The sequence below is a fragment of the Dryobates pubescens genome, chromosome 4 (genome assembly GCF_014839835.1).
Source record: "Dryobates pubescens isolate bDryPub1 chromosome 4, bDryPub1.pri, whole genome shotgun sequence".
Taxonomy (NCBI): domain Eukaryota; kingdom Metazoa; phylum Chordata; class Aves; order Piciformes; family Picidae; genus Dryobates; species Dryobates pubescens.
The window spans coordinates 20863885-20891482 of record NC_071615.1 but is presented as its reverse complement, the minus strand read 5'-3'; the positions used below and the strand labels follow the sequence as shown (position 1 = coordinate 20891482).

Below are 27598 nucleotides of genomic sequence, written 5' to 3'. Positions count from 1 at the left end.
TTACTTCTTACCGGTGTCTTCTGTGGGATTTTCCTTTTGCCAGATGACACAGACAGAAAGGGGCAATGTGCTGTACGTCCAGGCAAGTCAAGCATGACTTCTAAGATTCACTTCAGCTGCTGTCTGTGGAAAGACTTTGATGAACTGAGGTAAAAAAAAACAAAACCAAAACCAACAAAACAACACCCAAAACCAAAAAACTAAAACCAACCAACCAAAAAAACACCATACAGAACTGTCCTGAAAGCAACTTTATTAAGTTACCCTTGTGACAGGCGACCCTGCTTAAGGGTACCAGACGCTCACACCATTGAGAGAAAGGTGCCCAGCCCCGCAGCCCTAGGGCTCTTTTTCCGTCCCAGAGGGACTTTTCTCTCACGCACATTTTAAACGCTCTGTAGTGATTTATTTATTTTTTTCCCCCTTCTGTGTTTTTTCCAGTCTGTTTTCACCGCCACACTTCCCCGCCCCGGACGGGACCGCCGGGGCCGGCCAGGCCGGGCCGGCAGCTCAGGGCGGCTGACACAGCCACCGCCTCGGGGGGTGGGGAGGGTGTCCAGCGGCCTCACGGGAATTGTAGTCGGCCGGAGAACGGCTGAGCGACGCCGGAGCCTCACCCCGGGGCCGTCTCTCCGCGACATGGCGGCGTCCGCAAAGGTAACGAGCCCCTTCTCACCCCGCTGAGGGAGCGCGGAAGGGCGGCGGCGACGGCTGCTGCTCGGGAGGGAGGGAAGCCGAGGCGAGGGGAAGTAACTTCAGCGGCTTTCACTTGTTGCCTGTTGGGGCTTCGGAGGGGACGGAGGGTGGAGAGAGTTCCGCCGCTGCCCCGTAGCACCGAGGCAGCCTCGAGGGGAGCCCGGCTGGGAGTTGTGGCGGGCTGCGCGCAAGGACAGCTGCGGTACCGGCGCGGTGGCCGGCTCTGCACACACGGGTGCCCTCAGCTCCCCGTCCCTCCGGGCTGGCGCCTAGGCGGGCATGAGCCACCACCCGGGCCCGGTCACCTTAGGTGTCACGGCGGCTGCTGGCAGAGCAGTCACCCAGGCCTCTGCTAGAAACCAGATACACGCCGAGTCCGTGCCCTCACCCGTTAGAAAGCGCTGACAAGCAAATATTGGCCCTAATCCTGCTGGCCCTTGTCTCTGCAAATCTGCAGTGACTGGACCCGGGGAGTTTCGCTGTCACACGGAGCAGCCGGAGCTGTCTCCAGAGCAGATGCTGGGCTTGCAGCCGGCTCTCCTCCGTCTTAGGCTGATCCTGGTAATCCAGAGCGAGCAACGGGGGGGGGGGGGGGGGGGGGGGGGGGGGGGAATTTAACAAAACCCAAGGATTTAGTGTCGGCTGCCTTTGGGGTCGGGATTCTCCTCGGGCAGAGGTCCTGCGCTGGTGAGTCGGGTTGCGGTGGGGCTGTGCCGCGTTTTGGAGGCGGGTGAATTCGTTACTGCTTTCAGGAGCTCAGCACCCCGCTGCTTTCTGTCCCCCGGGTCTCACACTCGGCCTCCTGCGGGCTTTCGCTTGTGCAGAAGTTTGCTTGTCACAGGGAGCTGGTCAGCTGCAGGTATCACACTCCTGGCCCAACCTCGCACTGGGAACTGAGTTACTTTGCAGCCGTGAAAAAAGAGGGAGGAGTACCAGGCCTGTGCCGCTGCTGCTGCTGAAGAGTGGGAGTGTTGTTTTATCCAGCTCGGAGTTCACCTGCCCATGGAAGCAGGCAAAGATTAAACTTTCAGGGTAAAACACAGGCACTGTTTTGTCAGCAGCACAGCAGCATGTCATTTGGTGGTGGTTTTCTTGTCTTCTGATAGGATTTTGCAGGCCACGCCGCAGGGGGAGATAGCTGTCCTGCGGCAGTGCATTCTGTTTTCCAGACAGTACTGTGCACAAAGCAATTTCCTGAAGTCTTCTAATCAGCTTGAATTTTAAAAATGCTCCAGATACTCCAAACAGTGTTTCCCTGTAGTCACACATAAGAGCTTACACTGCAGTTAAAAAAGTTGCACCTGAAGCAGTCATGGAAAACAAATGCTAGTCAATTTTACCTTTCTTGTAGTATATGTAACTAGTAATGAACATGGTTTGACTGCTTCTGATGAAGAGCCGGTTATTTAGTTATGGAGCCTGGTTTTCCTCTCTAAATGAGCCTTTTCTGTGCACCATTTGGTAACAGTGAAAGGGTGCATTGTGTGTGCAGTCCCTCTGCACTGCTGGTTATGTAAAAGTGCTGACATCCTGGAGGCCAGGCTCTGCTAGCATTGGCTGGGTGGGGGATTGAGACCTGATGGGATGATTAGGGAGAGAGAACTGTTCAGAATGTAAAGAAAAGTTTAATAAGCTTTCAGAAATTATTAGTGGGCTCAAGGAGAAACAGTGATGAAAATGGAGTTTAACTCAGTTTATTTGTTTTTCTTGGTCACATTTGAAAACAAACAGTTGCCCACTTGTCAAAGGAACACTGAACACTTCTAGTATGTTTTAGATGTTGAGATTACTAAACTGAAGGGAACTGCAAGAGCCCTAAGTATTTTCATTGTTAACACATTGATTTTATTTTTTAAAAATTTATATTACTGTGGTTTATTTTCTGTTGAGTTTTGCCAATGCAAGGAAACTTCTTTTAGCAGCTCGTATCTAGTTTGTTTCTTATTTGTAATTTCCCATAGTGATTACATTTTTGTCAAGGGAGTGGTGGTTGTTTGTGTCCAAAAATGACATCATAATAGTAATTTGAAGTATTTTGCCAAGTGTTTGGAGTTTTGGCATTTTCCTTTCCTTCCAAACTGGAAAGCCTATGAGAAAAGAGAGAGGAAATGCCCTGTGCTTCTTGTGGCAGAGGACAGAAGATAGCAGTTTCTGCTGCTGGCTCTGCGATGGCCTGTCAGTGTGGGTTGTCTCATTGTGGTGAAGTTGCCTGCCTTGCTTCCTGTTTGATCTCAGCGTGTGTGGCCAAGCCCTGTCATTGTTAGCATGGTATGTTGCTAGCTCACTACTGCATATAGGCCAGGAGCTGCCCCCAGGAGTGACAGCTACTGGTGGCTGGCTGGAGGACAGAAGTTGTGCTGCAGCGGGCCCAGCTCAACACACTCCCACCAAACTTCCCAAAAACATTGGCTGGAGGCAACCTTCTCAAGTGCTTGTGAAACCTCGCTGTGGAGGGACCCTGTGGAATGGTAGATACAGAGGTAAAGCATCCTGCTCAGAAAATCAGAGTTAGGATATGATGGTTGTTGCTTTTAGTTATCTCAGAGTTTCAGAGGTGGCTGAGCTGCCTTAAATCAGGCCAGGCTTGCTGAGGAAGTTAACAAGGCTCCAAGACCAACTTTGGAGACCTGAAAAACACAAGGTTCTTTTAAGGCTCCAAGGCTGTACACTGAGTGAGTTGAGTGTTGCAAATCACCAGCACTCTGCAGCTGGAACGCCTCTGGAGTTTCTGTGGAGATTTAGTATTAGGAAAAATTTCTTTGCTGTTAAGGTGGTGAGGCACTGAAACAAGTTGTCCAGAGAAGGTGTGGATGCTCCCTTCCTGGAAGTGTTTAAGGCCAGGCTGACAGGGCTTTGAGCAAGCTGGTCAAGAGAAGGTGTCCCTGCCCATGGCAGGGGGGGTGGAAGTAGGTGATCTTTAAGGTCCCTTCCAACCCAAGCCATCCTGTGATTCTGTTTCTGTAGGTGTGGTGCTCCTCAGAATTAGCTTCTGAGCATCAGGTGCCTGGCTTGAAGAATGTGTGAGAGATTTAAATAGCTGGGTGAGTTACGGAGAGGAAGAGCAGGTTTTGTGGCAAGGAGTGTACACAGGGAGATGGAGAGTGGCTTAGAAGAATGAAAGTGTAAAAGGGGTAAAAAACCTTTACACTTCTGTCTGAACAAAACCTGTCTGTTCAACTCACCTTGCAGGCATTGAGGCAGGAGGGGTCCCTTGCCCCTTGGGAGTGAAACCGACTGGGGGTAGTTGAGAAGAAGCAGGGAATGGTTAGGTTGATTTGCAGATGTGAGCAAACACAGTGCAGCATTCCTGATGTGGTGTGCCCTAAGGAGAAGGAGCAGATGAGCCTGTTGAAAGTGATAACTGGTGTGATTCCTGTTAGCAGCAGAATGTTCTCCTTGGGAACTGACATCTTCCTCAAACAGGCAGCTCCTCTGCCAGGAAGCAGGGCTGTCCCTGTGATGTGGCAAGCTCATCCCTGGGGTGGTGTTGGACTGAAGTGTTTGTTGGAGTTCATGGTCTTCAACGGCTATTGATGTAAGGAATGTCAGAGCTCTATGTTCTCCAAATCTGGAAGCTGTGTCCCAGGTCTAGCCCACCTGCCATGTTCAGCAAAGCTCAGGGTAAGGTTTTACAGGGGTTTAAGTCAGGCCTTAGACTGGAAGTCCAGTTCAGTAGGGGAAGCATTAGAAAAAGCTGTTAGGGTTGCCAAATTTCCTCACTCAGGGTTAAAGATTAACTCTGTCTCATGGGGCTCTTATCCTCCCACTTCTGTCTGTTAACAAATACAAGGAGTAGGAGAGGATTGGAGGCCGGCTGCCCATAAAATAGGGAAGTTCACACAAAGATTACACAAAACTTTACTGATTCTTTTGTGTCAGTCTCTCCTTGGTTGTGTGCATGAGCATGTGGGAAATCCAGCTTAGGTTTAGAGCATGGTCTCCCATTCAAAGTACCAAAGGAAAGGAAAAATATTCTCCAAAAATGTTTTTTTGTAGTTGAAATGTGAAAGTTTGCTGATGTAGAAAATGAAAGGGATCAATTCAGCAAGAAAATTTCACTTGGAATGGAACCAAGCTTCACAACCCTAAAAGGAAGCCTTAGCTGACTTTCACACTGTGCCAGCCTTTTGTTCTTAATGTAGTTGAGTGTGTCTTTATCAGTCACATATCTTTGTCTGCAGGGGTCAAGCACAAAGGGTTGTGTTGCCCTTGTGTGTGCATGACAGAAGAGTTGGCTTTATTGGCAGTCACCTCAGACTCCTCTTTCCAGCAAACAGTTCTTTAGCTCTGTGGGTGTGCAGCTTCAGGCCCTGCACAGTATAGAATGCAAAATGCTAGCAGCATAGCTCCAGTAAACCCTATTGGGACTCTGTTTCCTGCAGCACCCCAGTATGAAGGACTTTGCCAGGCAGTTACTGGAATGAAATTATTTAACTCAATCAGTGGTGTGGCAGTTCTGAAAATCAGAGACTTCCTTTTCCCAGCTCTTCCTCCTCCTTTGCTGTGAGGTCTGTGCCCTGTAGCCAGCTGTTTGAGCAGGTCTATGCCCTGTAGCCATCCGTTTGAGCAGGCAGGTTGTTTTTCCCCAAGCATGCCTTGCAGTTAGCAAACAGTGTGTGCTTCTACAGGACAGAAGGTGTTGGTGTTACACAAGGGAGTAATACAGCTAAGGCTGCTGTGACTCAGGAATGTAGGATCTGGCTCAGTGTCCTCATTTGTCTGTTTTGTTTCACATGGAGTGTTAGAGCATGTACAGAACTGCAGGCACTGAGGCATGAAAGGGATACTGGTGGTGGCCATGTGATGAAGTGCCCTTGTTTGGAATGGTGAGACCAGAGCAGGCTATGGTAAGCAGCAGGGATTACTGGAGCTTGTCTTCCTGTGAATTTGTCTTTAAAATCCAATTTACTTTTAACTGAATTACCCTAAACCTTCAATGTGAGCTTAGTGTATGCTGAAAATGCACTTGGTGGGAAATGGATTCTCTGGGCTCTGGCATTTTTATCAGTGAAGAGAAACTCTGCTCATGGACTTTCTCCCAGGTTCCTGTTCTGACTGCACGTGGAGGAGTGTAGCATTTTGATAAACTCAATGTCAAAAGTGGGCCAAAACTGACCAATGATTTAAAACAGAAAGCAGCTGCTGGAGATGACAACATACCTGCAGGACCACAGGGAAATGTTACTAAATCAGATTAAAAGCAGGTCACAGTAGCTACCCCAACAGCCAACTTAATTACAGCAATTACATTTTGTTTACTGTTTTGTATGTGTCTTACTCCTCAGGTAAATCTTTTCTTTTCCTGGAAGTGGGCTATTTCCTTTCTGCTGCTTTCTTTAATCTCCAGGATATCCTTCTCTGTAAAGAAGATTGTCACCCCCACACTGTCCTTATGCCAGCAGGAGAGGGAGCAGCCACCTTCCTACAGCAGCTGGCACTGCCCAAGCATGCAAGGAGGGACTGATGACACGCCCTGCCTTGCCTCCTCTGCTGTGCTCTGAGCCAGGTCCTTGGCATGGCTGCAGTAATGTCATTGCAATTTTGGGCAAGTTAATGCCACTGGCCTTAGCCACATGCTGTTACCCAAGAGGTAACCACGCAGCAACTAAAAAGCTTTTGGCCTCCAGCAGCTGACTTCTACCTGACACACTTATTGTGCTGCTTTCAGACTGCAAATACTTACAGATGTGCATAACAGCATAGGCAATGCAGGAGGAACGGGGCTGTGCTCTGAAGGATTCTGGGCAGAATGTTCTGTAGTCAGGAAGGAGTAGATCAGGTGTTTACCGAAGCTTTTCCTGTTTGGGAACCTTGGGAAAGCAGTTACAGTATATTGCCAGCTTTCTTTGCCATGGAAGGTGAGGGCTCTGCACTTCTAGAGCCCCTCTGGAAGGACCATGGGTGGGACTGGTACTTTTCTCCCCATTTTGCAGAGCAGAAGGCAAGTAAAGAAAGTTCCAGCACATTCTCCTTTTACAGTAGCTCAGGTCAGAAGATCTCCTTCCCCTCTGGGAAGGGTAAGTGCTTGTCTTGTGAGTGCAAGATGATGTGAGCCAGGCAGGAACTGTGAGACTTTGTTCTCTGTACTGAGGAAAGGGCTGACTGAGAGGAGATGGAGATGCCTCCCTCTGAGCTGTGGTCTCTGCTCAGGGTTCCTGTGTTCTGCCTAGGAGAACCCAATAGGAATGAAGATGCATGTCTTGAGCACAGCAGGATCAGCCCATTGGGAACACATTGCCTTCCCTTGCTCTGTGCCACTGAACTGTTGTGCACACAGCAGTCAGGGATGCTGTAACAGAGCTTAAAATAAAATGGTGTCCTTTTACATGCCTTGAGAGCTGTGTTTTGGAAGGAGGCTATGAGAGACTTCTGCTAAGAATCAGTAAGAGTCAGAATTACGCTTCATGCCAGGGGATCAAACCTGCATCATTTCTGGCTCCTTGGCCCATGGCTGGTCTGTGTCTCTGGAATGAAAAGCTGTTGTGTATTCTGACTCTGCAGCCTGCAGGGAAGGTCTGGCAGTGTTTGGGGAAGGCAAGTCCTGTGTCATCAGAACCTCCCTCGGGTCACAAGATGAGTTGCATCAAATAGCAGTTTGAGCCAGGCTGTGAGACTGACTGTGTGTGGCTCCAGCAACAAAAAATTGCTCTCTGAGGTTTCCTCAGAAGTTTTGAAAGATAAAACTGAAGAAATAACTGAAATGGAAAGTGACATCTAAAAGGAAATATGAAGGAATTCCTGGAAAAGAGTTGGCCTTGTAGGAATTCCTTACAGGATCTAAAGTGCCAGAGCACCTCTCTGCTGCTCGGTGGTGATGCTAAAGCTTTGATTTTATTTTTGACTTCTCCAGAACTGCAGGTGTCATAGAGAAGAGTGATCTTCATCAGCCCAGTGGTCATCCAGGATATGAAATCTGCTGTTTTTATCTAGATGGATGAAAAGGTTGACAACCCAGAAGCACATCTCCTTTGGTTTTCAAGATGGCAGCAGCCAGTGGTGAAAACCAGCTGCAACGGATTATCAGGGACTTGCAAGGTACAGTGGCATGCTGGCTGGTTTATTCTGTGTGCTGGACTGGTTTATCCTCCCTGCTCTGGAGAAGGGAGAGGAGGATTTGGTTTTATTAGTTGTGTAACCTTTTTGTGCAGCAGTTGTAGTGACAGTTCAAGATGTTCCATGTGCTCATCCGTGATGTGATTGCTTTGCTCCTGCATTTTACAGCATCCTGAGTTCTTAACTCCTACAACTTTAAACATACAGTTTATAAAGAAGTTGCCTGTGTGGTGTGAGCTAGGACATTGTTGGCATGAATAGAACTGTGCTATTGCAAGACTTAATGAGAGAGAAGGCGGCCTGGTTTTCAGACCCTCCCTTGATGGGAATCTGACATGGAGTTGCTGCTAATGTGGGAATGGAAAAACACAGGAGGCCAAACCTGACTGGGAATGGCGACTCAGAGGAAAAGTACTGGAGAGCTGCAGCTGCTGTTCTTGCTACGTTTGAACATGCCTTCTCTGCCCCTGACTTGTCCTTCAGTAGCAGTAGCCAGCCTCACTTTTCACAGCTCTGTTGCAGGCAAAACTGGCAGCAGGACCATGATTGTTTCCTGCTGTCTCTTGCCTAAGCAGATACCAAGACCCAGATAGTTCTCCCTTAAATATTTGTTAAGTATAAGGTATGCTATGCACCAGAGCTGGGAATCTAGGTTTCACTGGCATGTAAAAAGATCTTTGTGCCTGCTAAAAAGAAGGGATTTTAGTTATCAAAGGGGATTGAGTGGGACTGGGAGCCAAGGCTCCCTCAGGCACCTGAATGAAGTGCAAAACCGAGTGGAATCAGGACCAGAATCAGCAGTTTGTGATGCTGAGGAGCAGACCTTTTGGGGCCAGGGTATCCAGAGACAGCAGAGTCTGGTTGGACCTGAGATTTCCTTACCCAGAATGGGTGTAGCTTTTAGGGAGGAGGAGTTACTGTATGCTTATGTTTCTGTGAATTCTTTTTGTCCTTTGTTTTGTAACCAGCACAAGCTGAACTTTCCTGAACAGGGCATGGAGAAGACAAAAGTGCTGACTGCACGGCCGCACTGGCATTACTGATCCCCTGCAGCAGATGATGTGCTGTATCCCTTCTCATCAGAGTTCTGTCCTGTGGCAATCCCTTAATGTGCACATGAGACAGCAAAAAGTGACTTTTCTCTGCTGCAGAACGCATTAGCAGTTGTCTGTCACCAGTTTAGCCAAGTGTCAGGAGGAGGGTTTGCTGGTTTGAAGTAGTGTAGGTAGCAGATTGACATAGCCTGAGCTCTAGTGTTTTGCAGGTGATATTAAATTACAAGTGTATCACTAAGGCTCTGAAAGGAGCTATATGCATGTGCATAACATGTAGGCAGAAAGCCCATTTCATTAGTTGCTTATGGATTCTCTTGCATTAGTTAACTGTTTGGGTGTCTTGTTTTAAAGATGCTGTGACTGAATTAAGTAAAGAATTCAAAGAAGGAGGGGAACCAATCACAGATGACAGTGTCAACTTGCAAAAGTTTTCCTACAAGCTTGAATACCTTCTACAGGTAAAAAATGGGGTGGTGTCAGTTGTATTCCACCAACAGAGCTAGGCCTTGTGTTCTCTGACTGCCTCTTTAGCTTGAATAATCAAAATCAAGTTTAATTCAAATAATGATAAATATCCAGTTGGATCTTTTTATCTCTTTTTAAAAATAAATGGACTGCAGTGTGTGCTGCTTTATTGTAGTTAGTTCAAGCAAAAGTAAATAAATGTACTCAAAAAGCAGTGCTGGCAACTTGATTGAAGAATGTAAGACAGTTTGCTATTGATCTGAAAGATTTTATCTTGATTTTTAAAGACAGATTGTGCTCAGCTGTCTTGGAAAAACCGCCATCATGATTTCCTGACAATATTTGAATGCAAAATAAGTCCTTGCAAGCTTTTAATGCTGCAGCTATAGTGGTGTGAACAACTGAGAGAAATTGGAGGATTTTCACTTTTAACTTTTATTGTATGGAAGGCTTTACACAAAGGGCTGATTTTTAATCTGGAGGGCTGCTTTTTAGCCATCCTCAACATTCAAGTTAAAAAAGGACACTTCTGGGCAAACTGAAATTCAGTTTGCATGCTTTAATGCTGTCCCTGATGGTGGCAAAGATATGCCAGTCTAGGCAGGGGTGTTTTAGTTGGGCTGCAGAGGGTTCAGCAGAAGCTGAAGAATCCTTTGGGGTTTGAATGGTCCAAACTGCAGTCCATGCCCTCTTCACTGAGGGTTGCTGCTCTGCAGGTTTTTCTGGTACATGCCTGTGTGCTACTGCCACACTTGGCTGCAGGTCTCTCAGCAACTGGTTGTTAGTTTGTGGCTCTTGAACAGCTGCTGAATCTGCTGCAAATCTTTGTTTCAGCGCTTTTGAATGGATGCCTGTGTCCTAACTAGACCCAGAACATTATTATCTGTTACTGTCTGTAAAGTGGCTTTATAACTGCAGTAGAATGTCTCTTTTCTTTGTGAATACACTGGGCTGAAACAAAGAGGAGTCATGAAAACACCTGCTGCTGGAAGAGGAGCAGAATTCCAAAGAGCTATGTCTAAGTGTATTTCCATGGGAGTTTTAGCTCATTGCATTTTGATTTCCTTGTTTTAAGTTTGACCAGAAGGAAAAAAGCACATTGCTGGGGAACAGAAAAGACTACTGGGATTATTTCTGTGACTGCCTGGCAAAAGTCAAAGGAGCCAATGATGGAATCCGCTTTGTCAAGTCCATTACAGAAGTAAGTGCATCTGCTGAGCTTCATCATATGCAGCTTATGTTTTGGTATGTCTCTTCAGAGAGCAGTAGGAACCCAAAGAAAATAGTCTGCTTTTAGCAGACAGGTAAAAAAAATAAAACAACCCACTGTAAATTTTATTTCTCATGTGAACCACAAGAGCGCAATGTTAATCGATTTTTTTAGGAGTGTACTAAATAATCTAGGAGCAGATAGTCTGACCAGCACTTGTTTGGAAGGTACTTGCACTAGTGAATTGTCCTGTTCGTATCTGCCTGTACCCTGCCTTTCCATAAACTTGCTGCCACTTTCTCTCAAAGAGGGTACAGAATGAAGTCAAGTGTAGAGCCTGCTGGCTTTAGTGCAGCTTACAGCAGTGTTTGGCTCCAAGTGTAGGAAGGAAGGTTCCCCAGACTTGTCATTTCTTAGAGAGAAAACTCTTACATTAGTAGAATTGAGAAGGACTGATTGAGAGCAGAGCTTGATTTTTCTGTTTCAGCTTTGTTCCTCCATATCAACAGCATGATGTCATAGCTCAGGATGGTTGTTGTTATGCTCTTGGACAGGACAAAAAGCTTTTTTTTTTTTTACATAGTAATAAAAGTTTAAACTTACAACAGTCACATCATGTGTTCAGCTCAATGAGTGGGTGAAATAAGTGCTGTGAGAAGCTTTCTGCGCTGATCCTGTCTGAGTCTTCAGAATAATCTCAAGAAGAACTTCTCTTGTGGTGGTGTGGTGATGCTGTCCTGGTGCTCAGTTCAGCTAGCTGTGAGCAGAGCTAGATAGTATTAGCAAGTTACTATTTAGAGCAGATTTACTTATTCTCTTAGAATGCCTCCACAGAAGCTGTGAATGATGTCTTGAGTCATCTGAAAGAGAGCCATGATAGTGTGGCAGAGGCAGGCTCTGTTACCTGCCTTACTTCTCTCAGCAATTGGAGTTTTGCTCTTCCACGGCAAGCAAGCCAAGGAAGATCTCCAGTTTGTTTTATCACTGGGAAGGAAAACAGGGGCATTTGGGTTTTGCTTTCCCACTATTTCCAGGAAGACTGGAGAAGTAAGGATGGTGACTGCTGCTGCAGGAAAATCCCTCGTGACTGGTCTGGCCTGGAAGATACTGGCTCCTATATCCTCAGTAACAGAAGCCAGTCTTTATTTCTCTGCAGAGGTGTCTGCTGTGGCTTTCAGCAGTCTGTTCCTTATGGCATCACCTTCATATTTCCACATGAGAAGGTTGCTCTGCTTTTTCCTCCTTCATCAGTCCCTCTGGCTGTTTGATGGTTAGCATGGTATCAGAAATTAGTGTTTAGAAGAAGGATATTTTCTATTTCAGGTTATGTGTAGCTGTAGAAATCAGCATGTGTCCTTTTATCCGCACTTCCGCACTCCATTTGTAAGGAAAAGTTTGGTATGTAGTGAATTGCTGAGATCAACAAGGAGCCTGTGTCTTACTTGAGCACAGTAGCCCAGTAACAGCTAACCCAAGGAAATGGAGAGTTAAGCTATTGCTCTCACTTCAGTGCAGCAGGACACTGATCAGAAGGAGAGAAGGCTAGTGTGGCTTCTGGGCCTTCTTTCACTCTGGCTTTTCAAGCACAATTTACAGTAACCCACTAACTTGAGCCTCATCCCCTCTAATCTTTCTGTTGGTCTCCATTTTCAATGATAAATGTATTTGGGTTGTTGGTTGTATGGCTGACTGGTAAGAGAATCTTTAAATCACTTTCATCTTCCATTCTTAAATTGATTGCTGATTTAAAGGGTGAAACACACTGCTATTTAATGTTTAGTGCTTTGCAGGACAGCAAATAGTTCAGGTGTAAAAGACAAAAGAAAACATCAATTCCTCACATCCATAACTATAACAGAGTATAGTGCTGAGTTTTGTCATCCCCTTTAAGACGATTTAACAGCTGTCTGGAGAAAAAGATCCACTTATTTGGGTCATGAAGCTGCTCTTGGTCTGAAGTAAGAATCAGATTTTTATCAACTTAACAGCTAAGTATTAAGAAAGGCTTCTTGCACCATCTGGGATTCCTGTGCCTGTGTTGGGTGTTTGTGTGTTCTGTCACCAGCTCTGCCCTAAAGCTCTGCCAGCCATGGCCCTGTACCTCTTCAGTAATCTCATCAGTCACTGCTGGCTTTGATGGGCACATGGAGGTTTTGTCTTATGGTGGGAATTTGCCTTAGTGTAGTCTGTAAATCAGTTGATTCATTTGGCCTCTGCTGCTTTTGATTTTAAAATAGACAGTAGCCAGCTGTAGGAACAAATTCATCAGGGGAAAAAAATCCACCCCTTGACAGTTCTGGGAGAAGGTGTCTCTCTGTGGCAGTTCTTACTGCTTCCTTTACAACCAGTGTGAGCTTTTGTGGGTGTGGAGACTTCAGGCCATGCCTCCACATGATTTTGAAGGATATTTAGAACTTTCTGTCCTTGTGCTTTCTCCCTGCAGCTACGAACGTCTCTTGGAAAAGGCAGAGCATTTCTTCGTTACTCTCTGGTTCATCAAAGGCTGGCAGACACCTTGCAGCAGTGTTTTATGAACACCAAAGTGACCAGGTGAATGGCAAAGTACCTTGGGAACTAACAGGTGTTTGCTTAGTGTACCGAGCAGCATCACCTAGTAGCTATTGAAAGAAGTTGAAACTCTTCCAAGCGGTTGGCTTAGACAGCTGGTAATAGGATAGGAATAACAGACCTTTTGGCCTGGGTCACTGGTCATAGCCATCTTAGGCTGGCAAAGACTGAAAGTTGGTACAGCTAAATGTCTGTAGAGTGGGTGGTGCTGATACTTCTGTGTGTTGGTGGCAAAAGTGACATGATTACAAGCATTGAGGATCCTGGGTTTGATCTTTTGGGCCGTCCATCATAAGGGAGGATTATTTAGGATGTGTTGCATAAAGCCCCAGAAAGCATGTGCATACATCTCTGGATTGTCACACAGGGCAACAGCTTGCCCAAGGAACACCAAAGGGTTGAAGGGGCACTAGTAGGGCTTTCAGAAAGAGTCGGTTATTTGCTCAGTGTAGTTAACTCTGGTTTGCTGCTTTCTGTCCCTCAATTTTGATGTAGTTAGCATCTGCTTTAGGTATTTACTGGGTGATTATTCAGTAAATAGCAAATAGTTTGCTTTGCCAGTGTTTTGTCCCAGCACTAGAGCAAAAAGTATTTTGTGCAGGGACTCCTCTAAAGATACTTTTTGTGGAATTCATTGAAGCTGTTTTATTTTGTTCAGATCAAAGGTGTGGGATGCTGGTTGGTGGGTCTGGTTGTGAAACTGCTGCTTTTTCACTTCTGAGCATGACTTACTATTTTCTGGTTGTTTTCAAGTGACTGGTACTATGCAAGAAGTCCATTTCTGAATTCCAAAATGAGTTCTGACATTGTGGGTCAGCTCTATGAGCTCACAGATGTTCAGTTTGACTTGGCAGCAAGAGGCTATGATTTAGATGCTGCTTGGCCAGCATTTGCCAGGTAAGATAGAACTATTTTGTCATTTTGTATTAATTGGGCCTGCTGAAGTACCTGCCTGCTACAGAGCCTGTAGAATCTAGGAATCCTTGTGTTAAAGCAGCTGTACAGCTGCTCTGTGTAATTGACCAAATTGGTCATTTTTTCCCTTCAATATTCTGTGTAGCAGAGCTCAGAGCTGATGCTCTGTGATGGAGTACTTCAGTCACTGTGGTGTGGGTGCAAATCCTGAGCTCTTCTTATCTTCACAGACACAAGAAATGTTCTTGGCTCCTTCTGCCGTAAGAGCTGAGACGTGGTGACAACAGCGAGGCACTGTGTTGCACTTGCAGCAATGCTCTAGATGACAATATGCAGTAATTGCAGCTTGATGCCACCTTGAAGAGAGGATAATGAAACCTGCCAGCTGTGATCAGAGGCGTTTGGTCAATGGGAGTTTCATAGGGCTTGCTGCTGCCATCTGGTTGAGCTTCCACCACACAGCAATACAACTTCTTAGAGCAAAGCTGCATTGTTTTTTGTGGATGTGGGAAGTCAAAGCTACCATAAATCTACCATAAAGCTTCTAGAATGCCTTTGATATCCCTGTTTGGTTTTCCAGCAACTTCAGTGTTTATTGGCCCAGACAGGAGGTGCTGTTATGTTTTTTTTGCGTGTGATAGTTACAGCTACAAACATCTTACTACATATAAGGGTAGAAAGACATCTATGTATGTGCTTAAACTTCTGTGTTGTTTCTCTGTGTGATCAACAGGAGGACACTGTCCTCATTTGGATCTTCAGCATATTTATGGAAGCCCCCCAGTCGCAGTTCCAGCATGAGCAGTTTAGTCAGCAGTTATTTGCAGGTAAGCCAATTACAAATAAATGTCCGTGTGGCATGGTAGAGCTTTAATTAATGGCATAGTTGCGGACAGTGGTAGCCTCATGGGGAATATGATTCTTAAGTGGTGAAGTACAAAATCAATTCTTCATTAAAAGTAAAGGGGATTCCCCAGCAGTTGATTCAGCTGAACATGCAAGTCCTGTAGAGGGGAAAGAAAAAGGTATATTGACACAGCTGCCTGCAAGAAGGTGTGCTTCCAGTTGCCTTTGGTGAAGACAAACTCCAGTTCCTGTGAGGTGCATCCAGCATCACTGTGCAGTAAGAATCTGAGCTTGCTTTCACCGTTTAAGTGCACGTTTTATACTGCTTCAACTTTCTGTTTCTCTTCTTCTGTTTGTTTAGGCCCAAGAGTTTCCCTCCAGCCCCGACGCAAACAACACGCTAAATGTTGAACACCTTGAGGGCTTTGAAGAGATGCGTGTCGAGCTGGACCAGGCTGAGCTGAGGCAGAGGGAACTTCAAGATCGTATTCACCAGCTAGAAATAGAAAACCAGGAGCTGCAGGCAGCTGTCAGCCTTCAGAAAGAACAAGTACAGGTAGAAAAAGAGAAGAGCAATAACTACAGTGTGGAGAACTCCCGTCTGACAAAGATGATCACAGACTTACAGAAGCAGTGTGAGGTCTCACACTCAACTCAGAGTACTGTTCATGACCTGCAGAAGTGCCTGCAGTCATTGGAACTGAATGCAGTGGAGCAGCAGAAGGAATATTCAACAAAGTTGGAGCAACTGGTGACCAGCAAGGAAGACTCTGCTTCAAAACTGCAGATGTTGAATCAGGAACTGGAGGCCTCCAGGGCTTTGATTGCTGTGAAGGATCTTTGCATCGATGAGCTCAAAGCCAAACTGAGTTCCACAGAACAGAAGAACCTCAACCTCCTTGGTAAAGTTGATGCTGCCTTGGAGGAAAAGGGACAACAAGCCACAGCCCAATGTGACTCTGCCCTGCAGATACCAGCACTGGTAGAGAAGCTTCAGGAGGCAGAAAAGGAAAAGGCAGACATGCAGAGACTGAGTGACAAACATGCAGCTCAGCTGAGAGCAGCCAGGGAGGAGCTACAGCTGAAAGAACAGGCACAGAAGGAGCTGGAATCCAGATTCCATCGTCTCACTGCTGAGTCCAAAGAGGAAAGTGAAAAGCTGCTTGGGAGCCTGGAAACAAGAGCAAAGGAAATGGATGCGCTTCAGAAGGCTTTAACCCTGAAAGGGAAGGAGATGGCTGAGCTTCAGACCCAGGTAATGGGGTCGCTGGCTCAGGTGGGGTCACTGGAAAAAAGTCTTGAGGAAGCAAGGAAGGAAAAAGAGAAACTTGAGGAGGAGTATGGTAGGAGGGAAGGAGCACTGAAGCAGGAAGCCCAGTCACAAGCAAAGCAACTTGAAGTCCAGGAGGGTCGCTTAGCAAAGGTGAGTCAGGCTGTGCGCAGCCTAGAGGAGCAGAGCTGCAAGCTCTTGTCTGAGAAAGAACAACTCAGCCAAAAGGTCAAGGAGCTGGAGGAGCAGGTGGAGCAGCAAAACTCTGCAGTGAGCCAAAAGGATGAGGAGAGCAGGCAGCTGAAAGTGGAGAAGGTGAATTTGCAGCAGTCCAAGGAGAAGATGGAAGGGAGGCTGAAAAATTTGGAAGCTTCTAAAGCTTCCCTGGAAGCTGAGGTAGCCAGGCTGAGGGCCTCTGAGAAACAGCTTCAGAGTGAGATAGATGATGCCCTGATGTCAGTTGATGAAAAAGAGAAGAAGCTGCGGGATGAGAACAGACAACTGGATGAAGACTTGCAGAATGCCAGGAGGCAAAGCAAAGTTCTGGAGGAGCGACTGGAGGCTCTGCATTCAGACTATGAAGAACTAAAGCAAAGAGAAGAGACCACCAAGGAGTCTTACACTGCACTCGAAGGGCAGCTGAAGAGCACTAAACAGCATAACTTCCAGATGGAGAACAGCTTGAGCACCTTAAAGGAAAGCCAAGAGTGTCTCCAGTCACAGCTCACAGAGAAGGAAGTAGAGCTGCAAGGCCTGGAGAGCCAGTGTGAGCAGCTAAGAGAAGAAGCTGAAAGACAAAGAAAGAGAGCAGAAACTCTTGAGGCAGAAAAGCTGAGTGTGGAAAAGACATGCCTTCAGCAGGCAGAGCTCATCCAGGCCCTCACAGCAGAGAAGGAATCCCTGGGAAAACAGCAGCTGCAGCAGCTGGCTTCTCTGGAGACAGAGGCAAAAGAGCTGACCTGCAGGCTGACCGTCAGCCAAGAGCAGCTAGAGGTCAGCCGTGGGGAAGTGTCCAGGCTGCAAGCAGAGGTCCTCGACCTGCGAGTCAAGCTTCAGCAGGCTACTGACGAGCGGGAGCAGATCGGAGGTGAGCTCGCGGTCACAGAGACTGTCCTGGGCCAGCAGAAGGCACTTGTCCAGCAGCTGAAAGAGCAGAACGAGTCACTCAACAGAAATCATGTACAAGAGCTGGTGCAATGCAAAGAAAGAGAAGAAGTGCTGAGGAAAGAGCAGGAGGCAGCAGCCCATCAAAAAGCCGAGCTGGAAAGCAATTTCTTGAAGCTGAAGGAAGAGCTGTCCAAGGTTAAGCAGTACTTGCAGGTTGCTAGAATGGAAAACGAGGAAAACGAAGATCTCCTCCACAGGACCAACACAGATATGGCTGAACTTGGTATTCAGATTTGTGCCTTGACCTCTGAAAAGGTGAATGCAGAAGAGCAGTTAGCCCAGGCCACAGAAAGGCTAAAAGAACTGCAAGCGCAGGCAGCAGAACAACAGGAGAAGCTGAAGCTTGACATCTCTAATCTCAGAGAGGAGAGCAAGAGCCTGCAAGAGAAATTAGAGGAGGCTCAAAAAAGTGCCTCAGCTGTGCCAAATCTGCAATTGCAGCTGGAGACAGTAAAGAAGGAGGCACAGAATTTCCAAGAGACCAGCCAAGAGGAGCTGTCTGCAATAAAATTTCAAATGAGCACAGAAATTCTAAGTTATCAGACAAAATTCAAGGTAAATTAATGGGCTGCTATAGCTGAGGAATCTGTGCAGGATTTCCCCTGCTGTACTGTCAGCTGCAGCAATAACTGCTTGACAACCTGAGGTTTGCTGTGGCTCAAGCTCTGCGATGGCCGTGCAGCTGGCCTTAGCCTGGGAATCTGGAATATCTCTGCATTCACAACCTAGACCTGTTTGAGGTGAAATAACTCTGCAGTTACTGGAGGTGTGTAGTGTGGCCACCTGAGCACAGAGGAGAGCCCATGCAATATGGAAAAGTCAGCCAACAATGGGAAGTGAGAGGATTCTTTATGTTGGCAGTGGAGGTGGCATCTTCTGGAACTATTCCCACAGCTGGGGCTTTTTCTCTTGTGGTGGGAACTCTGCAAGACCTGTTCCCCACACCTGTAACACTGCTTCTCCTTAACACTGCTTTTGATAAAAGCAAGCTTAGGCTGTGACCTTTTGTGGTTCATTCCCTCATGTAGTTTTGCTTTTGCCTGCTGAAGGTGGCAGCTGAGAAGATCAAAGTTTTGCTTCTAGAAAAATGTGAGCCAGGGCTGTAGATGTGCAACACCACAGCTAAAGGCTGATGGTTTCACACTGTTTGTTCTGCCATTCTGAGGTAACAGCTCAGGCTGGCAGTGGATCAGAGGCTGTGCCACTGGTGGTATCCAGAAAGCCCACCAGTTGGAGAAAACAGCATCTGGTCATTTGTATTTATTTTTATGAAGGCTTCTTAAACCTCAGTGTGATTTGGGCTCCCTCACTGTTTTGGGCCAAAGCATTTCACAAGCTGGGCCTAGGTTTTTGTTGAGAACTTGCCCTTTGCAAGCCACAGTAAAACACAGCTGGTCTTCCACCACAGAGGGGTCAGCCCATGAGCTGGCTATCTCCTTAGCTGTCTTTCATTAGTCTGACAGTCATGCTGCATGTAGCCAGTAAGAGCCCTCCTGGTTCACAGTGGGGAATCCTGTGGCTGAGGGGCTGTTCTCCAGGGCAGTGCTAACTCCTGGCTCAATCTCTGGCAGGCCGTCAGCGAGGAGTGTGGGAGCGTAAGGGAGCAGCTTGAGGAGCAGAAGCGACAACAGCGTGCTGCAGAGGAAGAGATTGCAGAGTTACAGGTAGGTGCTTGATCTGATTAGCAGGTAGGGGTGTTTGTGTCAGCAGGCATTACTGTTACAGTTCAGAGTGCAGGCAGCATTTCTGAGCCCTGCCTGTGGTTCTGAGGAGGCCCTTGGGCAGGTACAGGTGCTGCAGACAAAGTACTCAGCAACTGGAGATTACCCACTGAAACAGTGTGAAAGGCACAACAGCACTTTGGATTGCCCTGCTTTGAAAGCCACTCAGGTTTTGGGTAAGATCTGGTTCTCTGTGTTTCATAAATGGGGATGCAGGTTTAAAAGGGGTCTGAATTAGGCCCTGCCTGCCCACTACACACAGCCACATGTGTGGATCCAGCTGTTTGCAGGACACAAGGGGCACTGAATCAGAAAATTAATTTGGCTGACAACCCATGTGGAAAATCCCAGGATTTTCACAATACATTTGTCAAACAGTTGAGGGAGGAGAGCTGAGGTGTAAGGAATTCAGACAGGAGGAAATTCAGGCGATTGAACCTGGCCTTGCCTGCCAGCAGAGATAAGTGCAGCTTCAGATGGCTTGCCCTAGGTGGTCCTGCTTTGGCTTAGGGGTTGGACCCAATGATCTCTGGAGGTTCCTAACATTCTTTGACTCTATGATTCAGATGCAATTAGATATGTTCCCTGGGCTGGCAGACCTCTCTGGAGGGGCTAGCTCTGGAAGAAGCTTTTGTTTCCATTGCCCATCGTGTTCCATATAGCTTTGACAAGCAGCATTTGCCTAATTTTAATTTACTTTTTTTTTTCCCCATTTGAAATTTTCAGGAAAAACTTTGAGGGTGTATTCTTTTGTCATTGTCTTCAGGAGATTTTCTTTGATAAGGATGCAAAAGCTCAGTTGCCATGGACTAAGAATCACAGGGCTTAGAGTCTATCCCTTATTCAGTGTGACAGAAGTAATCAATCAGTAGTACACAACTAATTAGTGTCTGCTTACCCTGTAATATCTTAATCAGTGGTTTGGCTTTAACTGGTTCTTTTAAAGCATTGTTTAGGTGTCTCAGTAATTGTCCAAGTGTTGTTTTCATACATAAGGAAACACAATCATTTGTTTCACTAGGCTGCAAACACAAGTTTGTCTAGAAAGCTGGATGAAGCAAGAGAGCAGCTCTCTGAATCAGAATCTGCTCGGCTGCAGAAGGAAGAGGAGGTGACAGCTCTGAAAGACCTCTTGGAAAGGTGGGTGTGAAACACAGCACACATGAAAGCAAGGTTTAGGTTTTAGTGTTTATTGCATGTCTTCTTTTAGGAAACTGAAAACCATTTTATAACCTCCTTTCACCTTCTAGGTTAGTCACAAAATGAAAACACCAATGTTGACTGTTTTTTTTTCATAAGGAATAGAAAATTTATGCTTTTCGACAGTTGTTTTTTTTCCCTCTCCTCTTCATGAAGATTCAGGGAATCAGGAAGAACTATTTGAATGGGACCAGACTGCATCTTTGACAATTTTCTTAGCAGGCTCTGTTTTTAAGGTCTGCATGTGGGCATCTGTGTTTTGAAGTATCTGGCAGTCCAGAGTAGGTCTTCATGAGGCACAAGCTCACATGGAGTCTGATGGGTTAACCAAAACCATTGGTTTTTCACATTTCTTTGCTGATATCATCTGTCTTTGTGGGAAGACTGATGACTCAATCTGTGATTAAGGTTGTCAATACAAAGTCTGCCTCATCAGAATATTTGAATTTGGCTGAACTGGCTGAGTCCAGACCAGCTCACTTCTTCATGTGTTGCTGTAGTGGTTTTGATCCATTGCTAGGACTCATGGTGCTAACTTCACCATCTCTTCAAGAAACACTGTATGTATTCTTGGAGGTGTGCTGGGGGCACTTCTTTCCACTGGCTGTGCAATGAGCTGAGTTGTCTTAACCTGAGCTTAGCTGCAAGGATGTTAGTTTTATCCCTACTGTGGTATGGTACCATCATAAGTTTTGCTAGAAGCAGGGCATCCAAGGAACTGCTGATTACTGCCTGTGTTCACCAGATAACAGATCTGTCTGCACTTTCAACCTTCACAAGCATGGATTGATTCTGGCTAGCTGTGAAAAATGTGCAGACTGAGAACTATTTCACTGAAACTGCCTGTTTGTCAGGGTGGAGCTCCCCTTTCCTCCATGGGTAAGGTTTGAATGCACATGAACTAAAAATGATTCTTAATTGCCTTTGATCAGGATCCAGAAAGAAGATGATGAAGCAAAAGAGAAGGTCCTGGATTACAGTGAGAAGCTCAGCAAGGTGGCAGCAGATAAAGACAGCAGTGACCAGAAGCTATTTGCTGTGCTGGATGACCTGACAAGAACAAAGCAGTTCCTTGAAGAACGTTTGATAGAACTTATCAGGTTGGCATCAAAATAAACAGCAAGCAGAAACTGAAACCCTGGCTCAGAGTGTTAAGGGATGCAGTCTGGGTGGTTCAAACTTGTATTGCCCAATTGCAGGTGCAGGTAATGGTCATGTTCAGCAGCGGCTGGAATTTTGCATTTCCATAAAGCAGTCAAAAATACAACACCCAATATTGTCTGCTCCTTGATTTGCTGTCTCACAGAAATAGATAGTGCTTTGCATGGCATGTATTTTTCTCCCTCCTTTCAAGAGCTTCAGTAGGTTCTTTGGTCTGCTTTTTTTTTATGTCTGGAAGCTCCTCAGAAGTTACAACAAAAGAGTTTTTATTGTGACGCTTTCACTCGTACTCAGATTGAGGCTGGTTAAAAGTAAACCAACACTGATCATTTCTATGTGTGCTCCTTTCTTTTAACTGTCTCTGTAGAGATAAGGATGCTTTGTGGCAAAAATCAGATGCTCTGGAGTTCCAGCAGAAGCTGAGTGCAGAGCAGAGGTGGCAGGGGGACACGGAGGTCAATCACTGCCTGGACTGCCAGAGGGAGTTCTCATGGATGGTGCGTCGGCACCACTGCAGGTCAGTTGTGGAACTCTGTGTGCTGAATTCAGTGTGATCATCTACATGGATGAAATACCTCTTGGATCATACATAGAGATGAAATACCTCTTCATGTTCCCAGATCAGAGGTAATTATTGATTGCAGAGTAGACTTTTTTCCAAAAGGGGAAGATGAAATAATTTCCTACACAGCCAGCTTGCTTGCAGTTACCACATCTAGATTCATTCAAACATTTTTCAAGGTCTTAGTGATGTGTTTGTTTTGGCTCTTTGCTGTTCTTTCTCCTCATGACCTCATGAGTCATGTAAAGTATGTAGGACTGGGACTGTTTCAATTGCAAAATGAGTGGAGGGATTAATAAGGAGTGAAGTAATTTCTGGTGACAACTTCCAGATTACTCATTTCTGCTAAACTCTGGGAAAACTGCATGTTTGCACCTACTAATGATTTATATTATTAGGAAAAACAAGCCCAGTATGGCTGCATGGATAACAGTCATCCCTGCAGGATGCTTTTGTTCATGAAAATCTTAACATGGCCATTAAAAAGTAGTTTCCAGGTTGAATACTGAGAGGGCAGAAGTGGTAAGTGTGGATGTTTGTATCTAATACTGGTTTTCTTCCCTGTAGAGACACACAGATGTTCTTACAATCCTCATGGTCAAAAGGTTTTGCTCTCAGTATGAGATTTGTCCTGGGTATATATTTGGTATATATTATTTATTTGCATTGCATATTTGTGGATATTTAGTAGTTCTGTGTCTTTATATTTAAACATTTAATTTAATGTATTTTTAGTATTTATTTTAATGTGGGGTTTTTTTCCCCATTTGCCCTCCTTATTTTAGGCAACAAAGTGTGAGTGTGAATTTGTCCTGTTTGTTAAGAAAACTCACTTCACCTCAGTCAGTATTGCGAGTTCTGGCATGAATGTAGCATTGGAACTTTGCAGAGAGCAAGGCAGTTGTGGCAGAGCCCCAAACTCTGTCCTGCAGATGTGTCCCATCTCTGTGGTCCTCCTCTAACACCTTTGGTTTCCACTCGTTTCTAGAATGTGTGGTCGCATTTTCTGTTACTACTGCTGCAACAACTACATGGTGACAAAGCCTGGTGGGAAAAAGGAGCGTTGCTGCAGAGCTTGCTTTAGTAAGCCAAGAGTCATTGTGGACAGTGCAGATGACTCTGGATCCAGTGCCAACCAGGAAGGATCCCCAGCTTCACTGGAATCCCCTGTGTCACCATCTGAGAGGGCTCTTGGTTAGTGTGCTCTCTGTTTGCTGTGAGAAATGAGTAGAGTTTAGCTATTCTTCAGGAAATCACATGGTCACCTTCTGCTCCAGGGACCTGCAGGTTCATGGAGTGTTCTCAGGATGGGACTGGTCCCATCTTTTAATGTGATTGGTATTGAGAGAAAATTGCATGTATGTTAAATGCCAGCCAGGCTGAGGTTTTCACTTGGTTCCTAGTTATTAGCTAATGCTCTGTAAAGGCAGAGCAATGGCTTAGTCTTTCCCCTTGAGGATTTCACATGTTTATTTTCACCCAGCCAGCTAATGCTGTTGTTTTCTTTTCATCTCCTTTATGGCACAGTTGCAAGTGAAGCCTCCAAACTACTAGATGATGCAGCATTTGATATAATCACTGATGAGGAGCTGTGCCAAGTACAGGAATCGGACTCACTCCACAGTGAAAGTCAGATGGAGAGAGACTCTCTGGATCAGAGCGTGACAGATCTGTGAGTAAATACAGCTTCATGGAGAGGGCTCTCTTGGAGGTTGGATGGAGGGCTGGGGGCTTAATTCAATGGAATAAAAGCCAGCCTCTGAAGGAGCAGGGAACCATTGCAGTGTGCCTCAGCATAATGCCTTCAGTTGCTTCTCGGCATTAGAGGTATTCACAGAAGCACTTGCAGGACGAAGCAGCTGTAAGGGGCTCTGTACATCCTCTGCTCTCCACTTCAGGTTTCTGACTTTTCAGGTAGTTCAGGAAGGTTCTCATGCTGGGTGACTGAAGTTCTCTCCAGAATTCATTGCACTGCTGCAGACTGGTTGCCACATGAAGCCAGATGTCCCAGATGTGTAGCTACCGCTGCCAGAGCTCAGGTGTTCATGAAAACAGAAAACTTTTGAGGGCAGGGCTGAAACAGCTTCCTTCAGGTTTTCATTATGAAAGGACTTCTTACTTCTAACTCCCAAAGCCTTTCATGAGGTTGGTCACAGTATTTTTAGAATGCTTTGTGAGAAGTGGTTTCTGTATATAAGAACAGGCACAGTGGAGCACACTGTCCAGCAGATGCCCAAGGAAGAGCATCAGACCAGGATAAGCATGAAGTAATATTTCTAAATGCTCCCCCAGCCTCTGACCATCTGTCTGAAGGATTTGCTGAACCAGAGCTGTTCTCTTCTTGCTGTAGTGTACTTTCCATGCTTTGGTTCTTCCTGCCTTCCAACCCCAATTCATTGCACTTTTGAAAGAGAAGCAGTCCAGACTATTTCAGGAGACACACCATGGGTGAGCAGGGGACTTGGCAAGCTGCAGGAACGTCCTTACTGCTGCCACCTGGTGTGAACAGGTCACACAAGAGCAGAATCTCCTGTCAGGGTACATGAGCTCCAGTGAAATCGTCAAACTTCAGTTTAGCCTGTTAGCAGAACAGGACTGTGGTTTTCCCTGGACAGGTTTGTCTCTAGAATGTGCAAAAGAAGGATTCCAGAATTTGGCATTATGACTATGGGAACGTTCCTGATGTAGGAAAGCATCAGCATGCAGCTAGCATTTCACCACATACTGCTCACAGAATTACGGCTTTCCTTTTTTCCCTCATCCTAGAAACAGCACGTGCAATTCTTCAACTGTTGACGAAGCAGAAGAGTGGCAAGTTGCTCAAGATGCTGAGATCTGCTTGTTGAAGTCGGGAGAAATCATGTAAGCAGTACAGATATGTTACCACCAGGCTGAAAGTGTAAAGGCTGAGCTCAGATACCAGCTGTGTGAGACTCCTGTAAGAGCTGATTGCTCGTGTTCCACAGTGGAATTTGCTCTGAGGAAAAGCAGAGACTAGAGCTCAACTAAGCAGCAGCAGCAATGAGCCAGGTTTTCTCTCTGAGAGTAAGCACAGGCTTGGATCTCTCCAAGTAATTGTACTTTTGTCCCTCACAGGACCAAACTACCCCTTACAGTGGAAGAGATTTTAAATTTTGGGGAAAGTAACAGAGAGCTGTTCATTAAATCCAGCACCTACAGCATCATTCCCATCACTGTTTTAGAGATGGGGCTGACAATCAGCTGGATCTTTTCGTCAGACCCTAAGAGCATATCTTTCAGCGTCATCTACCAAGAGGCGGAGGACACGCCACTGGATCAGTGCAAAGTAAGGCCTTGGTTTCCTTTCTGCTTCAGCAACTGTCTGGAGAACCAGCAGCTGTAGCTGGAAGGTCTCTGCAGGAGTGCCAGTTGCTGCTGTGTTAAGGACTTGTACTCAATGAAGCTACAGCTCTCCTGAAGGCAGAGCTACACCCTTAGTTATGTAATGTTGCCTGCAAACGCTGAGTTGAAAAACTCTCTCACTTCATTGATCACATCTGCAATTTAACCACTGGTATTAGCAAAAATAAACCCCAGGGCTACAAAAGCCTTATTTTTTTCCCTCTTCAGTAGTACTTCATTTGTTAGCTCCTTTGGGCTGATCTGGGGGAATAAGACATTTATTTAACATGCATTTGTTAACTCCAGGGTAACTATCTCTGTGTAAAGTCTTCTTGTTTTTCAACTGCAGGCTGAATGAAGAGTGTTCTTTCCATCTTGCCTATTTGATAAAACTTTTATTGTTGTTGGAGTTTCATTAGATAACTAATTAAGATTTGCTGAGAAATCTTACTTTATAATACAAAGAATATAACCCATATATTAGAAGACATTTGCCTAAATCCTGCTCTTGGTTATATTTGTCTATATTTCATACAGGACTGCTGATGTTAGTAAACTTGCTTAGATTAACATTAAAAAGGTTAGGATTTGTTTGTCTCTTTAAAGTGGAGTTTTGTAGTCTTAGCTTGTAGAGGTTGCCAAAGGAAAGAGATGTCTCACTGTGAGACTTTGGGTTAATTTTGATGCTAATCAGTGAAAAGAAATAGCTTTGCTGGCACACTCTGGGAGTGTGAAGTCTAAGAATATTTCTGAAGGAAAATGTGAATTTGTAGGGCAAATAGCAAGTTCTGTTTTGATATTTTTTTTGTTGCATTCCAGGTTCTTATTCCTATGACCCGCTGCAACTCTCATAAGGAAACTATAAGAGGACAGGTGAAGGTCAGAAACTCTGGAATCTACACACTGATATTTGACAACACATTCTCCAGGTGGGTGTGCAAGATGAAGTAAGCCTGGTTTCACAGGTGGTGGAACTGATGCACTGTTATTTTGCCACTCAGAAGCAGGCATGGCAAATTGGTCCTAGGTTTTGTGTTCCACTCGCAGCAGATCTGTCTCAACCTCAGGAAGTAAACACAGAAGCAAGCAATTTGTGACTCTTTCCAATACAGTTCAGTCAGGACTGTTATGGTATTAACCCCATACCTGGCAGCCCTTGTTCAGCCATACTACTTTTTGGGGTTATTTTTGGTCTATGAATTTAAAGACTGAGCATACTTCTAAGGCTTCCTGTCTAGCTGACTTCTGCTAACGTGGACACCTTCTGATCTTCTGTTTCTCGACAGGTTTATCTCCAAACGAGTGTTCTATCACTTGGCCATCGAGCGACCTGTCATCTATGATGGAAGTGACTGCCCTTAGCCTTGGGCACACAGGGTTATTTTAAATTCTATTTTAAGAAATGCTGTTATTTATGTACCTGTAAGCATTATGATTACCACTGTGTTGGAAGACTTTGAAACTATGCAATAGCTGCAATGCACTTAGAGAAGATGTAGACACTAAAAACCAGAAGCCTTTTTAGGAACACTAATGGCTCTGTACCATGTACAGACTGCTCTGAAGCCACGGTGTGTGACTGAACAGGTCAAGTCGTGTTCCAACCACTTTTCTTTCCAGTGGGGAGAAAAGTGAGAGGGCATCTAAATGCAAACTGAAGTTCTCTACTGAAAATTAAATTACTTTTCTTCCAAAAATATCCTTCAAAAGGAAATGTAAAGAAAAATGTGTGCTTTGTTGGCCTCTTCTCTGAGGAATAAACTTAGGTGTTTCTGTTCTGCACCAGGACTCTTGGTCAGAACAAACTATGCAATACTTCAGCCTTCACAGACATCTGTTGTAACCCAGCCAGAATTTTGTACCTTTTCCAAGCTTCAAAAACAGCCAGCATAGGGTATTTACACTTTGGGTTAAGGTTTGGTGAGTCTTACCTGGCTTTTACAAATGCTTCAGTACTGAATACCAGTTACAAACAGTCCTTCTCTGGAGACTTTCAAAGCCAACATGGATGTGTTCCTGTGTGACCTGCCCTGCCCTAGGTGATCCTGCTTTGGCAGAGGGGTTAGACCTTCCAACGCCCTGACATTCTGTGATTTTGTGAACAACAGGAATCAGCAGCTCCTTTCACTGTTACTTGCTGTCCTCTATAAGATGGCCCAGAGAAAGCAGCTCTTACAGTGCAAGTACTGCTCACTGTGGGTGACATCAGGAAGAAGAGCACTCTTTTTCCCTGCTCCAGCGCCTCACTCATCAGCATTCACAGGGAAGCAAAGCTTCCAAGGAGGTCAGCACCCTCTCTCACACGAAAGGTAGCAACAATGTCTGAAATGAGTTTGTGTATTCTGC

At 45.6% G+C, this 27598-nt stretch overlaps 1 protein-coding gene across 2 annotated transcripts; it reads left to right on the top strand.

Annotated features, from left to right (window-relative positions):
* The first annotated feature begins 568 nt into the window (after window positions 1–568).
* On the top strand, window positions 569–27486 carry FYCO1 (FYVE and coiled-coil domain autophagy adaptor 1). Of its 2 annotated transcripts, none has more exons than XM_054160917.1 (18): window positions 569–657; window positions 7547–7731; window positions 9156–9262; window positions 10345–10470; window positions 12923–13029; window positions 13801–13944; window positions 14696–14789; window positions 15170–17800; window positions 18817–18909; window positions 19988–20106; window positions 21099–21266; window positions 21695–21844; window positions 22878–23083; window positions 23417–23561; window positions 24656–24751; window positions 24986–25196; window positions 26072–26181; window positions 26539–27486. In XM_054160917.1, the coding sequence occupies exons 2-18, from the start codon at window positions 7677–7679 to the stop codon at window positions 26612–26614; spliced, it is 4638 nt and encodes a 1545-aa protein (XP_054016892.1). In that variant the 5' UTR covers window positions 569–657; window positions 7547–7676; the 3' UTR covers window positions 26615–27486. The 2 variants fall into 2 exon arrangements, with proteins under 2 accessions (XP_054016892.1, XP_054016893.1); XM_054160918.1 differs by lacking the exon at window positions 569–657 and adding an exon at window positions 1304–1383.
* Window positions 27487–27598: the final 112 nt, after the last annotated feature.

Excerpts from the sequence above, each read along its gene's own strand:
- FYCO1 (XM_054160917.1), top strand. The coding sequence starts at position 7,677 with ATGGCAGCAGCCAGTGGTGAAAACCAGCTGCAACGGATTATCAGGGAC. Across the intron at positions 13,945-14,695 it reads GCTTGGCCAGCATTTGCCAG|GAGGACACTGTCCTCATTTG; the intron begins GTAAGATAGAAC and ends TGTGATCAACAG. Across the intron at positions 25,197-26,071 it reads CGCCACTGGATCAGTGCAAA|GTTCTTATTCCTATGACCCG; the intron begins GTAAGGCCTTGG and ends GTTGCATTCCAG.